This window comes from Dioscorea cayenensis, chromosome 9 (assembly GCF_009730915.1).
Source record: "Dioscorea cayenensis subsp. rotundata cultivar TDr96_F1 chromosome 9, TDr96_F1_v2_PseudoChromosome.rev07_lg8_w22 25.fasta, whole genome shotgun sequence".
Taxonomy (NCBI): Eukaryota; Viridiplantae; Streptophyta; class Magnoliopsida; order Dioscoreales; family Dioscoreaceae; genus Dioscorea; species Dioscorea cayenensis.
The window spans coordinates 12269854-12286716 of NC_052479.1; the positions used below are offsets into that span (position 1 = coordinate 12269854).

The window sequence follows — 16863 nt, forward strand, 5'->3', positions numbered from 1 at the left end:
GATTTCTTTCGACTGAAAGGTACTTTACTTCTCGTGGTGTTTCCTCGGAGGGAACCAGACTTTCTTCTGCTCCAAAGACTGCTCAATCATCTTTTTAGATCACTGTCTCCTTTTATGCTAAAAGGTAGATTCCTCCGCATCTCTCTCAAACGCTCTTGATTCTCCTTTGTAGGTGCTTTCTACCACCTCTTGGATTTTTTCTGTGTTTTTTCCTGCTAGTGGAAGTTCAACCCTTTCTTGGTTATGAGGACGCGAATCACCTTGCTCTTGTTGTTCCATAGCTTGCTTTCCCTTATGATAGAGGTTGGATGGGAGTGTTGCTTGAGGTAGAGCTTGTTGGACAAAAGTGCATTAAATCATCCAACTTTCTCGTTATTTTCATCGAACTTCTTTTTAAGCGCTCATATTCGCTTAAGGGAATCGTTGGCATTAGTATCTTTTGAGGGCTCAGGTGGAACTTCTAATTGTTCTTGAAGGTTGACACTTTGAGGAATCATTTCATCTTGAGTTGTAGCCATTTGAGAGCGTGATGTCTGGGACTTCTTTGGTGGCATTAGCGTAGACTGAAGAGACTATACGAAAGCAAGCTTGTGTGATGGCCTTTTGATCGGTGTCCCACAGACGGCGCCAACTGTTGTTGCCTGAATACAACAGTGAATTTGTAGGGGACCTCAAATTGGTAGAATTTCGAACTTCGACTTGGAGATCGAACAAAAGGAGTTGGAGTCTCTTCCTTCTTCAGATGCCAAGACCTGTAGCAGTGTGGGAAGTGTTCCCCACAAACACTCCGATGGCTAAGTCAGTAGAGAAAAACACTTGTCTTCCTTTGCTCCCCTCTTCTTCTCCCCCCCTCTCTCTCTCACTTAAATGAGGGAGGCTATTTATAGATGTATACACAGTTATGTAAGTACTTTACGTGTTCGAGATCGTGGGTGCAAAGGGAGATTGTGGGTGTAATGTGAGTAGTGGGTGTGATGTGAGTGGTGGGTGTGATGTGAGATAGTGGAGTGCTACGTGGATTTGAATTAGTCCACATCAGTAGGTATTCACATAAACCCCTAAAATGTATTATAACTGATGTTTCATTTATTAAATTATTTGAATAGATGGACAAATTATTGAGATTACATAATCAGAATGAAAATTTGTAGATAGCTTTTGTTGCAAGCTCAGTTCAGTCCTAAATCGCCTAATTGAGAGAGAGTCTATATGCATATATAAGGAGGTAACCACACCCTATCAGGCCAGTGCTTTCGTTGGGAGCATGTGGTGTAGAGTTGGGTGAGGAGCTGACCAGCGGAGGGTTATGACTAGCAGCAAAGGGGTTGACTAAAAAATGATTTTTAACCAAGGACAAACACTGAGTGAAGTGTTGTTGAGTAAAATGTCATTGAGTTAAGCTTACCTAATCCTATCAAGCCGGTCTTTTGGGGTTATGGGTCTTCTATTGTGTACAACATCTGGCCTAGAGGAAGGGTTCTGACCAGCAAAGGGGTTGATCAGGGACAAATCCTAAATAAAATACCCTGAATGAAACGCTGTTGAGTGAAATATCGTTGAATTAAGCGGGGACGTCATGTCTGATCGAGGGAGCAATGTTGCAAGCTTGGTTTAGTCCCACGACACCTAATTGAGGGAAAATCCATTCACAAATATGAGAGGAGCAACCTCACCTTATCAAGCTAGTCTTCTGGGGATGTGGATCCCATGTAATCGAGCTTACAACAGCTATCATCTATCAAATGTATATCTATCTATAGATATATATATATATATAGATACGTGTCAACATAAATTTTTATTTTATTGAGATTTTTTAATAAAAATTTTCATTCGGATGATTTAATCCTTGTGGTTTTTCCATTTAATCCCATATTATCAATATTTTAATTATACACCAGAAATAATTCTGCCATCGATGGTGGCGGGATATAGGATGACATTGCGCGGGAACATGCCAACGGAAACATGAAGAGTGTGAGCTCGTCCCTCTCGCTCCCCAGCAAGCACTACAGTGCAAGCTCAGTCAAGTGTGAGACTTCAATTTAGATCTAAAACTAAAAAACTTAGAAACCAATGATATTTTAAAAATTTTAATAAAATTTAAGAATTTTTTAGGAATTGAAAGCATTGGCCGGACTTGCTATTTCTTTTTATTTAAATATATAAATCTTATACCAATCTATATAACAAGAGAGTTGATATTTTATTTTATTTTTTTAAATCATAGATTTTTTTTATACAATAGACGACAAGCACCCCCCATTTAAAAATAAGTCAGGAACATACACATATAAAGAATAGAGCTCAATGCCTATCCCGTGCACTCACCTTGCACGGACATGAGATTTGATTTCAGGTTCTCCCGAAATAAATGCCCTACACAAGTATCCGATTATCAATCATAGATTAAAAATTCAAATTCTTTGTAACTCGGAGATTAACCGCAAATTTTTAAAAAAAACAAAAAATTAAAAATGAATAAAATAAAATTTATAAAACTTATTAAAATTTGCACACATTTCAATTGAACGCATGTGGCCTCACTGGGCCAAGTTGAAGCACTGCTGATTGGTGAAGCAGAAGCACAAGTTCAAAGTTTATATATCTTCTCCTTTTTTTTTTCTTCCAAATATCAATTCATTTGAATACTTAGGTATATATATTATTCACTGATTTCACTAACGGTCTGTTTGTTTTGCAGGATTTACAAATACTTGGATGTGAAAATCCCTGGATTTTAAAAATTCCCCGTTTGTTTGAAAGGATTTCAGAAGTCCATGTATTTCCAGATCCCAAAAATGAGGGATTTTGGAATTCGGCCAAAATGGCCGAATTCCAAAATCCATGAGTTTTGAATCCACTATCTCCACTATAATCTATGTTTAAAATAACTAACCCACTATCTCCAACATTAACTTTATCACAATTAAATATTTTTAACTTTATCATAATTGATATATTTAATTAATTAAAATTTAAAATAAATAACTATAATTATTTAAAAAATTTAAAACACATTTGAAAATTTTATATAGTGAGATTTTATCTTTAAAATTTTTTTAACAACCTTACCTATTAATATAATATAAAATTGATATAATTATTATATCCATCATTTTAATAAATAATTAATATATTATATTTTATTAGAATAAATTAAGTATATATTAATTATATTAATTATATAATATATATTAATTATTGATATAATATATATTAATTATTTATATTAATTATTAATATAATATAATATTATTATATCCAAATTTACAAATCTCTCTAACCAAACACAAAATTCTGTGATCCAGTATTACAAATACATCCAACCAAACACTAGATTTGACTCTTCTGAATTTAGAAATCCAAGGATTTCTAAATACAAATCCACTGCATTTTCAACTACATCCAACCAAACGCCCCCTAAATGCTTGATGGTGCTAATTTACATAAATACCCTCAAAATCTCATACATTAGTTTATGTCCTACTATCCAGACTGATTTAACACTTAATGATCATGGTTAGATATCAAAATAACAATTAAATACTTTATATATATATATATATATATATATATATATATTTATATTTATTTATAAAAAAAAATCTTTGACCCTCTGCCTATTTATAAAATTCAAATTAAAACATTTCTAATAAAATAATGTTCAATTTTATTTTAATATAAAATAATAATATAATATAGGACATTTGAAAAGGAGGAATTTTGTATATTTATATTTATTTATTTTATTAAATAATTTATCTAAGTGTACAACAATGGGTTTTGCATATGCATATTTATATATTATTTTTTTAGATATAAGCTTATATGCACATTTATATCAACATAAGCATGTGTGCTCAACCTTGTCAAATTTATTTATACATCATATATAATAAATATAAAAATAAAAACTAGATTTATTACTTTAGATGTAAATCTTTCTGTGCTTACATACAACAAAGTTGTTTATGTTTTAATTTATTTATCTTAATTATGTTTGGTATGTATATAATATTTTATTAATCTCATTAATTTCATAGTTGTCCAATTATGTACAATATAATAAACCCAACCACCATTTCCTAAGGTAATTGATTAGCCTATTTTTCTTCCAACAGGGTTCGAATGTCTATATATATATATATATATATATATATGTGTATACACACTCATAATAATTTCTTTGAAGTGGTTCATAGACTAATATTTTTTCTTTCACATTTTCTCAAAGGTTAGATATTTTTAAATTATTAAATTGTATCTAGAACAAATTTGGGCATCACAAAACTAATGAAACAATAATAATGAAGGAATAGATGAAAAGGAGTACAGTAGTTCAATGGAAAATATCGGTTACCTCAAGCTTAATCTAGGCCTTGCCCCCTCATTCTTTCTCTAGGACTTTTGTGAATTTTTCAAGATATTTTGATATGTTTTGTTTTGTTGTCGGTGTTGTTTTTATTTTAACTTCATATCTAATAGATATTTTTTTGTCTCTATGATTTTTGTTGTTTATTTTTTTTTTGTTGGTGTGTTGTTTTGTGGACTCTTAGACTCCTTATTTTCTATTAATGGTGGTAGTGTATTCATATTATATATATATATATTAGTTAAATGTGAAAAATATTTAATTATATATATTTTTTTAAATTGAATAGGTTTCTTGTAGGACCTTTCCGGCCCATTTATTATTTGATAGAGATCTGTCAAGACTGTTCAGTATTTTCTTGCTCATTTTTTACAAACAATTCATTTTTATAGTAAATCTTTACATATTTTCTTGTTGACATAACACATGAAAGTTTTAAATTTATCAAAAACTTCCTTCCTTTAATACACACACATATATATATATATATGTACACAAATATATATACATATCCCCATCCCATGTTTGGCTGCGGATAAATTTGGTAAGCATTTTTTTAATTTTATTATATATATATACTTAATAATTAAATTTAGCAATTTTATTAATATTTAATGATATTTTTAATATTTAAAAATTACAAAGTTTTATTAAAAAATATATAATTTTTATTATGATAAATAATCTAAATATTTCCATATCTTTTCCAGCATTTCTATATCAGTCAGCAAATTTTAAAAAGTTTTGATTTAGTCCTCTATATTTAATTTTTGTTACAATAAGATCGCACTCACCTACCGTGTTAACAACTAGTACACATGGCTTATTGTATTATAAATCATGTAGACCTTTAGGTGTGATCTTATTGTAAACCACGTATAGTCGTTGTTAATACCGTAAGGCTAGGGACCCTTATTATAACAAAAACTAAACATAGGAAATCAAAGCAGAATTTTTTAAAGCTGAATGATCGAAATAAAAATGTACAGAAAGATCGGTGACTATTTAAGTTGGATACCTTTATTATTATTATTATTATTAATTCAGTCGAATCCTAATATTTTAAAGTTTGTAATTCTTTAATTTTTATTATTATTAACTCTATGGTCAACAATAACATTTTGAATAAACTTTGAACATATGTGTGTGATGAGAGGTATGCACAATACACTATTTTCATCTGAACTGACCTATAACAAACTTTTATAAAAATCAAAACACCACCCATGAACTCATCTGTGTCTATGTCTTTCTATCACCTAACTGTTGCCAGCTGAACGTTTTACAAATTGTCCGTAGTTGATGTATCCACTATATATATCATGTATATATTTATAATTTAAATTTCCAAATTTACTCTTTTAAATATTTTTATTATTTACACTTAAATTTTTTTATGCTCTAATGGTTAATGTCAAAATATCTGCCACTAATAGTGTGTGTGTGTATGTATACATATATAATTATTATTATTGTTGTTGTTATTAATGCTCATTGTTCCTTGAAACTCTTTTATGGAAGTTCATGTAGTACAATGTACACCAACACCCACCTCAGTCCACACCATTTATATGGAGATCTCAGAATCCAGAGTCCATAACTTTGTACTGCATCACTTATTAATATTAGCACTGATCATTGATCTCTCTCTTTCTCTGCATGCTCTGCCAGCTAAATTTATTATAATGATCAGCCAAAGAGGCACACTTTCTAATTCCATGTCCATGTTTTTTATTTTTAATTTTTTAATTTAATAAATTGGTGACAAGCATCTTTTTTATGTTTTGCATTGTACTTAAAAGATTTCGAACTCGAGACCTCTCAAACACAAGCAAGATAGAAAACTACCAAAGCTATACTTTGGTTCCTATGTTTTTTATTTTGTCTCCAAAGTTTCTCTCATTATAATTATTATTAATTTGCTTCTCTTCATCTCTACCTTATTACTGTACTACATGCATTAATTATATATACATGTAACATATATGATATATGTTAACTTGGGAAGACATATTCTTGATTGAAAAGAGGAAATTAAACATAGAGACCAAACTACATCGTCACTCAAACATAATACATGCATGATAGTAACTAAAGACACACAGATAATTAGAGCAGAAGAGCATGAACTTCCAAATATTCTAGTTCTCTTGTAACTCTAACTCCTTTCCATTCCATCCATCTTCCATGCTTCATCCAATCCTGCATGAATTATCAGAAGTAGAATTGAAGTTAAATGTTTATAGTACCAACCTCTTCTAATATAATGTTTATTGTATAGGAAAGTGAAAAATTAAGAGTTAGCTTTATGAAGCATATATAGAAGAATAGCACTGGGAAAAATATATAGAGAGAAACTAAAGCAAGAACAAAGAATGATATAAGGTAAAATCAAATGTAACAAATTAATTCTTTTAATTAGAAGTGGTTTATCCACCTTTTCAAAAAAAAATGTAACAAATTAATAACACAAGCACTTAACACAGAGAAAACCAAAATCAGGTACTGTTAAAATAAAGAATGGCAGTGAAACAAATATCAACTAGAGCACTGAGAGAGAAAGAGAACAAAATTCATGATCATAGAAGTTATAAAAAGTTCTAGAAAAATAATAATAATAAGACAAATATAAACTAGAGACCAGAGAGATAAGAACATAATATTAGTAGTATTAGAAGAAAAAGAAGAAGAAGAAAAATATCAATGAAACAAATATACACAAAGGTAACCAAAATCAAGAGTAAGAATAACAACAAAACAAATATTACACACAGAGAGGAGAAGAAGAAGAAGAAGAAGAAGAAGAAGAAGGAGGAGGAGGAAGAGGAGGATAGCGGTTAAATTAAGAATAAGCATAAGAATAAGAATAAGAATTCCAAGTATTGGCAGTAGAACAATACAAAAAAAGAAGTAATAGAAGTATTAGAAGAAGAAGTAGAAATTGTACTAGTATTAACTATATAAAGTAAAAGTGGAAGAGTACTCCTATATATACTAGAACAAGATCAAGAAGAAGCAGAAAAGGAAATAGTAATAGTACATAATAGTATAAGAAGAAGTGGAAGTAATACTAGTCCTAGAAAAAGAAGAAGATAGAAGTATATGTTAGAAGAAGAAGAAGAAGCAAAGAATAACAACGGAACAATTATATATCTACAGAGAGAGAGAGAGAGAGAGAGGGTAAGTTTACATGGAGCAGTTGACATTAGAGTTGATAGAAATAGTAAGGTTGAGCTTGCAAAAAGATGGCAAATTTTTAGCTCTCTTTGGGTTAACTCCAAAAGAAGGTCCAGTATCCTTGAAACACTGACAAAGCTCCCTTCTTGCCTCCACCGTTTTAGCCATCTTTTTCAACCCTTGCGCACTCGCACAGCACTGCGCGCTCGGATCTTCAGCCCCGTCTCCGATCAGGTACGACCCACACGGTATCAGCGCGTTCACTGCATCACCACATGACACTCCCTTTGCATGCTTTGCCATTACCAACATTCCCACCATGCATGCCACTGCCATGCAACCCCACCATGATAATGATGTCGTTGCTGCTCCCTTCATCTTCTTCTCCATTCTCCAAAACCCAAACCCTCCCTAACCCTAATTATGGTTATGAGAGAGTTTTGTGAGTTATCTCAACCTAAGGAGCTATTTATAGTGGTTTGAGTCACAGTGTTTGGTTTGAGACTTTAATGCATTTTCCTTCTTGGAATTTGTAGTCACAAATTTGCTCTATTTAAATTTTAGGGTTTTTCTTAGTGATTTACTTAATATGGATTTTTATTTGGAAAGCATGTATTTGTTTTAAAATAAAATAATACTCCCTCTGGTTACTTTTATTTATCTATTTTAATTATTTTATATAAATTTAAAAACTCAGTTAAAATTAATTCGTAATCTAAAATTTATAAAAAAAAATTATATTATTTTTTTAAAAAATACTTTTTATTTAAAATATAATTTAACAACATGTGTAGTTGAATATGATTTATTGAAAGTTGTAAAAGTACATAAAATATAAAATATAAATTTTTTTTTAAAAAAATATTTAATGTCCATAAATTTTCTAATTTGACAAATAAATTAAAAAAACATAAAACTAAGACAGATTAAAAAAAACCGAAACTAGTATATTAATTTATTTCAATTAGCAATGAAGGAGTTGACATTTTAAATGTCAAAATTTTATGTAGGGTAATTTAGGGTATCCACCCCTAGCTATCATCTTAGATTGATAGCACACCTCTGTATTATTATTTGTTTTGTGATAGTTTTGTGTTAACTTCACTGTGTTCACTTCAATCGCTTGTAATGGTATTTAATTTTTAATGATGTAGTAGTTGATAATAATGTGAAGTCACATATAGAAAAATAATTATTTTATGCTTGCATTATATATATATATATATATATATATGTTAAAATTAATTATATGACTATATAGTAAAATTAAATAAATTAATATAAATTAATAAAATATTATTCTCTCCGGTCTTTTACTTGTCCCAATTTAGAGTTTTTTCCCCTATTTACTTGTCTATTTAGAAAAAAATATTGTTTTTTCAAATTTATCATTTATATTTAATATATTTCTATAACTTTAGTAAATACTCCCTCGGTTCTTTTTTATCTGTCGTGATTAACCGAATCTCACATATTAAGAAACTTAGTTATTTCACAAAATTTTATAAAAAATTAGTTATCTTTCCAAAATTACCCCTAATTCATATCTTTATATTTCTTTCTCATATTTAATTCTAAGAAGATAATTGAATATTAATACTAGAGGTAATTTTGAAAAAATAATAAAAGGCTTATTTATGTAAAAAAATGACAGATAAAAAAGAACATGGATTTATGATAAATAAAAAGAAATGGAGAGAGTAATATTCAACTGCACAGTTTATTAAATCATATTTTAAATAAGGATAATTTTGAAATATTAATATAATTTTTATAAATTTTAGATTATCAACTAACTTTAATTAAGGTTTTTAATCAATGTGAATTAATTATATATAATTGTGTAGTAATATTAAAAAAATTAATATAAAATTAATAAATATTAATTCTTAATTATTTTTTTTAAGTTAATTAATTTCCCTTTGGTGTTAAAGAAGAGAATGGTTGCATTGAAGAGAAGTGGTTGGAAGATTTATGGTGAACCTATCCAAGAAAAGAACCTTGGAAATGTGAGGACTCTGCAAAGAGAATGGGATATCAATGTTTGAACATTAAAGTAAATAATATTTAAATTTGGAAAAAAAAAAATGGGAATAGCTTTCAGGTCATCCATGCATTGATTATTTGTATTATAGGTTGGCAGGTGAGTTGGAGGTAATGGTTATTAAATAGAGGGTCATTAATTCTATCAAAGAAATATTAATGGCAGCAGGACGGGGAAAAAATATTTTTAGAGGACCAAATGAAAAAAAAATCATGAGGGATGAAATAATAATCTTCATAAATATTTTTAAAAATATAATTTTTATATTACATATATTTAAGTTTATAAAAAATGGAGATCAAACAATATTTATTTATAAACATTTTTTTTAAAACATAATTTTTTAAATTTTATATACAAATTTATAAAGAATAAAGTAATAAACAAATAGATTTTTATAAATACTTTTTTAAAATATATGTAATAATTTATACAAAATAATATTATATCATGGAATCACTCAATACACTGTAAACCAGAGATAGAGAGACAGAGAAATTATGAGGTTCATGGGTGGCGCTCGCGAACCGTACGGTGGTGCTCGGCTCCCTATCAACGGAGCTCGCGGTCGCGCTAGGAAACCTCTTGGTGGTTCTGGTGGCGGTGCTCGCCTTTTCACGTTGGACCTCGTAGAGACTCTCGTGCCTCCGCTCCCTCACACCACTTCATCAGCGGTGCATCTTCTGATTCTCCCTCCCAACCTCCTGAAGCTAGAACATTGACAAACAAGAACTCTGCGGTGAAAGATGGCGTCTCCTTCGTTGAAGTAGTTTGTCACTCTCCTCCCCGGAGAGCTCTCGTCCTCCCAAGTCAAAGTTGGATGCTGGCCCTTCTTCCTCGCTGAAGAGTCGCCGCTCGCCGGAAAATGATGAAATTTGCAAGAGATGCTTAAGATCGGGTCATAAAATTGAAGATTGTCGTCATCAACTTACATGTCATCGCTGCTCGGGGACTGGGCACTTCGCTGCTAGATGCCCACTGAAATATTCCAGCTCCGGATCTCTACCGGAGAAAGATAGATCGAAGAGGCCTCCGCCGACGTCCAAACCTTTGCTCCATGTTCCTGTTACTCGTTCTATCACTGAATCTCATTCTCTTAGGGTTTCGTTGCCCATCTCTGAGGCCATCATTCAATCTAAAGAAGACTTAAAGAGAAGGGTGATTATCAAAGTGATTTCAGGTAATGCGAGTGTGCGTTCTCTTCATAACGCTTTGCCGATACACCTGAACACCGATCAGTGCGAAAATATTACTCCATATGGCGATGATTTCATTCTCACCCTATACTCAATTAGAGCTGTTGTTTCTATTGTTAAAAAGGGCCTGGCTTACTCTAAACACCATTCATGGACCTTGCACCGTTAGCCTCTCTCATTGGACGCCAGAATTTGGCTCTCACGCCGTCGCCGCCGGTAACTACAACTGGGTGTGAATCTCTAACCTGCCTCTCCACTGTTAGAATTGGGACTGTATCGTCATAGTCTTGAAGCCTTTGGAAGATCTCATCTTTGTTCAAAAAAAGCAAGACGTCTCATTGGAATACATGAGAGCTTTGGTGAGGCTTAAGTCTCCCACATCTTTCCCCTTGGAGATGACTATCGATGTGGGTGTTAGAAGCTTCAAGGTCCGTCTTGTTGATGACGGTGTTCCAATCATACGCTCCAAGATCGTGCACGACCCTGTTGCTCAGAAGAACTCTGACGTCTCCGCTTCCTCTACTACTTTGAAGACGCTACCAATATCCGATAATAGAGCTCCTCCTGTTTCTACAAGCAAGACACGCGCACCTCCCGTTAAGCTCAGACCGGCTTCTATAAGCTTAGACGACATCCCCTTGGCTGAGGGGAGTCGGAGCTCCGGTGATCGGCACAAAGTGGTCCCCCAGATTCCTCCGGTTTCTCGGGCGAGAAACGAGGAAGGGGACACATTGTTAATGCATAGCGGCTACGTGATGGCTGAACGCATAACAACCGCTCGGGTGCCTCAGGATCGTACTCCTCCAGATCATCTTGGATCCAAGTTGGTGTCTGATGTGCCTCGTGATCAGGATCCCTCTGATTCCTTTATTATTTCAAATTAAATTCCTTCTTCTGATAATAATTCCAGCAATACTTTAGCATCTCCCTGTGATAATAATTCAATCATTCTCAACATTACACAGGAGAAGGACTCACCTCGGGAATTGAACCCCACTGAGATCCCAGCACTATCTCAAGTCGTTGTAGTCCCTGATTGTGATAATAATTCACTCATCACCAATGTTTCTCTGGAGAAAACATTGCCTCGGGATAAGAACCCCACTAAGATCCTTGCACTCTCTCAAGCCGTTGAGATTTTGCCTCGAGATAAGACCTTATTAATCAAAACACAAGCTGATTCTATTCAATTGAGCCCACTTCACACGAACCCAATTAATATTAAGCTTGATTTAATTAAGAATCCAATTTCAGCTCCTATCCAAGATACTATTATTGGTAATTCTAAAGGCAAGGAGATATTAATTCCAAATGATTCTGTTAATCCTAATAATGTTGAATTACCATCTCATTTGAAATCATAACCTCCGAATATTTCAATACCTGAGGGATATAAATGGATTTTTATCCATGGAGGTTGGACTTTGGTTCCAAACGTCAATTCAAATAAATTCTACACACAAGATCTATCCCCCCAATCACTCCCACGAGTGCTCATTCGACGATGAACTTGTCGATTGGGGTGACGACGATGATTTCCCTATTGAAGAAATTGCAGATGATAACCTTATTCTCAGTGAGGAGAACCTCTTGCAATTAGATGATAACTCGGAAGATTTATCTGCTATTCAATTGCCTAATTATGAGGGGTTTCTCCTAAGTGGTTTGGAAAATCCTACAGACACGGGTACCGAGATGGCTCCCGCCACACTTCTACCTGATAAACAAGTTGCTGATTCCTCTTCACATTGCCAGGCTCAGAGGCAAGTTAGAAGAAGCGACAAACCAAAGAAACCTTCAGGTCGATGGAATGAAGAAGCTGGATTTATTCCCCATCCACCCAGATCTTCTAAGAAAAAAATCCCTGAAGATCTAAGAGACGGTACGCCCAATATTATAAATTATGTATTTACTTCTTGGTCTGATGCTCAATTCTTTAATTATAGCAATGCATGCGGGGTGAAATTCTTAGGCTCACCTGATCATAAATTCAAATGTTTGGATAGAATCTGAAAACTTGAATCTATTAGAACTGAACCTTCTTCATATTCGTCAGGATCTCATTCGAGATCAGACAACTAGACCATTACCTTTACTGATGTTAGTTTTATGCTGGAATGTTCGTGGTCTTGGCAGACCCTCTAAACGCCACCTTGTTAAAGATATCATTTTTAATTCTCGCGCTGACATTATTTGCTTACAAGAAACGAAACTTCAAGATATTCATCGCTCAATTTGGAGATCAATTGGTGGTTCACGTCTGAACACCTTTAATTTTCTCCCAACTCAAGGTACTTTGGGTGGTATCATTATAGCTTGGGATCACTCTCAAGTTAATGGTACCCTCATTCACAAGGGTACCTTCTCAATTACAATTGAATTCACAAATCATTCTAATAATTCAATATGAGCTTGCACTAGTGTTTATGGTCCTAATGCTAGCTCACTTCGTATAGAATTTTGGAAGGAACTGCATACTATCAGAAATCTTCATGCATTACCCTGGATAATTTGCGGAGACTTCAACACTTTATTTACCTTGGAAGATATAAATAAAGGAGAATTAAATTCTAGAGATATTGCTAATTCCCAAAAGCACCTTGGTGATCTTAACCTGATTGATCCCCCTTTACATGGGCGGAACTTTACATGGACAAATGGACAAGCTGATCCTACCTGGGTCCGTCTGGATAGATTCCTTTATTCTCACGACTGGCCCCTATTATACCCTAGATCCTATCAAAGTGCTCTACCTAGAATTGGCTCTGATCACTCTCCAATTTTTCTAGAATTTGGAAACCATCAATCCCGCTCCCGTATTTTCAGATTTGAAAAATCTTGGTACACTAATGAACACTTTGAGAACCTAGTCCACAATTGGTGGTCTGCTATAAGCTTTGAAGGCTGTGGCGCCTTCATCATTTCTAAAAAATTCACAAACTTGAAAACAAAACTACGCATTTGGTCGAAAGAGACGTTTGGAGCTTCCAATATTCAAAAAAAAAAAAAATCTGCTTTCTGAATTAAATTCTCTTGATTCCCTACATGAAAGTAGACCCCTCACTGAGCAAGAACTTAATCGTTTATCTCTTATCCATTCGGAGTTTTATACTATTCTAAAATAAGAAGAAATCTACTGGAAACAACGTTCTCGGATTACTTGGCTCAAAGAGGGTGATTCAAACACTAAATTCTTTCATCTGCTAGCTAATGGTAGAAGGAGCAAAAACTTCATTCCCCGCATTCGCAGTAATGAACTTTGGATTGAAGGAAATCATGAAATTGGTAAAGTCTTCACTGAACACTTTCAAGCCGTGCTCGGTACTCCAATTAACCACATATTCCTACTCAATTGGCAATATCTATTTGAGTTCAAGGATAGAGTTGACCTCTCTTCCCTCGAACAACCTTTCACCATCGAAGAAATTAAGCAAGCTGTGTTTGAATTAAATGCGGATAAGGCTCCTGGACCTGATGGTTTCCCGATATTCTTTTTTCAAAAGCACTAGAATTTCATCCATGAAGACCTTATTAAGCTTTGTGGTGACTTCTACAATGGTTCTATTAATTTTGAACTCCTTAATTGGGTTCACATCGCGCTTATCGCTAAAACAAAAGCTCCTATTGAGGTTTCAGAATTTAGACCTATTAGTCTCATCAATTCTACTTGCAAAATCATTTCCAAGATTCTCGCCTCTAGGTTGAGTAAAGTGATTAATTTTATAATCGATAATTCTCAATCTAGTTTTATTAAAGGCAGATGCATCGCAGATAACATTATTGTTGCTCAGGAAGTGATTTTTAATCTTCAGAAAAAGAAAAGACTCGGATTTGCTTTTAAAGTTGATTTTACGAAAGCCTTTGATTCACTAGACTGGAATTTCCTTCTTGAGATTCTAGTGGCTAGAGGCTTTGATAATCGCTGGATTAATTGGATACATACCATTCTCAGTACTGCAAAAACACAAATTCTCATCAATGGTACTACCCAAGGGTATGTACGCTGTAAAAGAGGTTTAAGACAAGGTGATCCCTCTCACCTCTTCTTTTTTTGCTTTAGCGGTCGACGCTCTCGAGCTATGTTCAATCACGCTATTAATTCCAAAGTTCTGGCAGGAGTTCAAATTGACCATGTTAATAGCATCATCATTTACAATACGCGGATGATCTAATAATCTTCTCAACTGGAGGGCATGATGATCTTCAAATAATCAAATTAATTCTTTATCTCTTTGAAGATTGCTCTAGACTTTCAATAAACTTCTCGAAGAGCTGTCTATACTCTACAAATTTTGGATTTCAACCTCACTCTTCTTCTGCAAGAATTTTAAATTGCAATAGGGATTGTCTTCTATTACATACTTGGGAGTTCCCCTCTCTGGAAGACGGCCTAGACGACAAGATTGGACAAAACTTATTGATTCTGTCCGATCTAGACTCACTCCCTGGAAAGCTTTATACCTTTCCCTGGGGGGTCGTCTAACCCTTATTAACTCCGTTCTCTCTACCCTACCTGTTTACTGGATGTCGGTATTCAAACTACCAATTTGGGTTATTCATGAGATCGACAAGATTAGAAGAGATTTTTTATGGAAAGGGCCTGATCTTGGATCTAAGGGTATCAGATTAGTCGCTTGGAAAAGGATTTGCTACACCCGTTTCATGGGTGGATGGGGAATTCTTGATCTTCAGGAGTTCAACAAAGCCTTACTTGGAAAAATGGTGGTGGAAGATCACTACTACATCGAATTCTTGTTGGTCTAAGATCTTAAACGCAAACTACTCTTTTAATGGATCACCTGGAAACCTATTTCAACATCCACCAAGAAATAAATCCTTCTTCTGGGTTGGGATTAACACCGTTCTTACTCCTTTCCGATCATGCATAAATTACCAAGAGGACTCTTATTCCTGGCCTCTCGAAAAAAATGGTATTTTCTCTGTCAAATCATTCTACAATTTCTTAATTGACGGAGGGCTTCGAAGTCAACTTTATCCTCATTTCTGGAAATCCAAATCCCCAAGCAAAATCACTTTATTCTGCTAGTTGGTTAGAGAAAACAAAATTCTTACTCTTGATAATCTATTCAAAAAAGGTTGTAATCCTAATGCCACTGACACATGCATTCTTTGTCATAATAACTCGGAAACAGTGGAACATCTTTTTCTTGATTGCAAATACGCGGAGCGTATTTGGTCCTTCTTCAAACAAAACCTTGATATTGAGTCTTCCCCATCCTCAGTATCTAATATTTGGACCATTTGGATCCCCTCATTAACTTCCTCTCGTCGGAACCTGGGGGACCTCTGTTCTAGAGCCATAATCTGGAATATTTGGCTTGAACGAAACAATTGCATTTTTAACCTTACTTGCCTACCTATTATTTCAATTTTATACAAGTCTGCTAATATGCTGCTTTCTTGGCTTTCAACAGATTTAGAGAACCTTCATCAGGATACCACTGAGGCCACTCAAAGGATCAAGCGCTTTCTCAAGTTCCTGGGCACTAGACCCACTGATTTCATCGGCGATTCGGTGCATACTGCTGATCAGGAGTAGTCCTCCTATCTTTGTAGCTTGGCAGGCTTGTGTCTCCAGACGGTTGACTTCGCCGTCCCAGCTTGTTTCATTTTCTCTTTCTTCCTATCTTGCTTTTGCTCACTGTTTTCCTCATCTCTGGTGAGGATTTCAGTATGTTAATTTCTTTTAGACTTTTCTTGTTCGCGACCTTTTCTGTTGTACTCCTCTGCTCTCTTCTTTTTTAATAAATTGGTGGTTTATCCACTTTATTCAAAAAAAAAAAAAAATTAGATCCATAACTTCTCTTTCAACTTCTTAAACTATATAAAATTTTATTTATATAATAAAATTATTTAACAGTTTGACACATATATGTCATAGTAGGACATATCTCTTGTATTCAATGTGTGGGTATATATATATATATTAATATATGTGTAAAGGGATGAAACCAAGGGGCATGACCCCTTCTCCCACCCCTAGCTCAGCCCCTGAGTGACAGGTTTACCTAGGTTCATAATAACATTTTAGCTCATATGTTTTTCAATTT

The 16863-nt window shown here is 33.7% G+C and overlaps 1 protein-coding gene across 1 annotated transcript; it reads right to left on the reverse strand.

Moving 5' to 3' along the window:
* Positions 1-6408: 6408 nt before the first annotated feature.
* LOC120269414 (non-specific lipid-transfer protein-like) lies at positions 6409-7967 on the reverse strand. The gene is made up of 2 exons (XM_039276749.1): positions 7566-7967; positions 6409-6577 (listed from the first exon to the last, which is right to left on the reverse strand). Exons 1-2 carry the CDS (start codon positions 7940-7942, stop codon positions 6568-6570), a joined length of 387 nt encoding a protein of 128 aa, XP_039132683.1. The 5' UTR covers positions 7943-7967; the 3' UTR covers positions 6409-6567.
* Positions 7968-16863: the final 8896 nt, after the last annotated feature.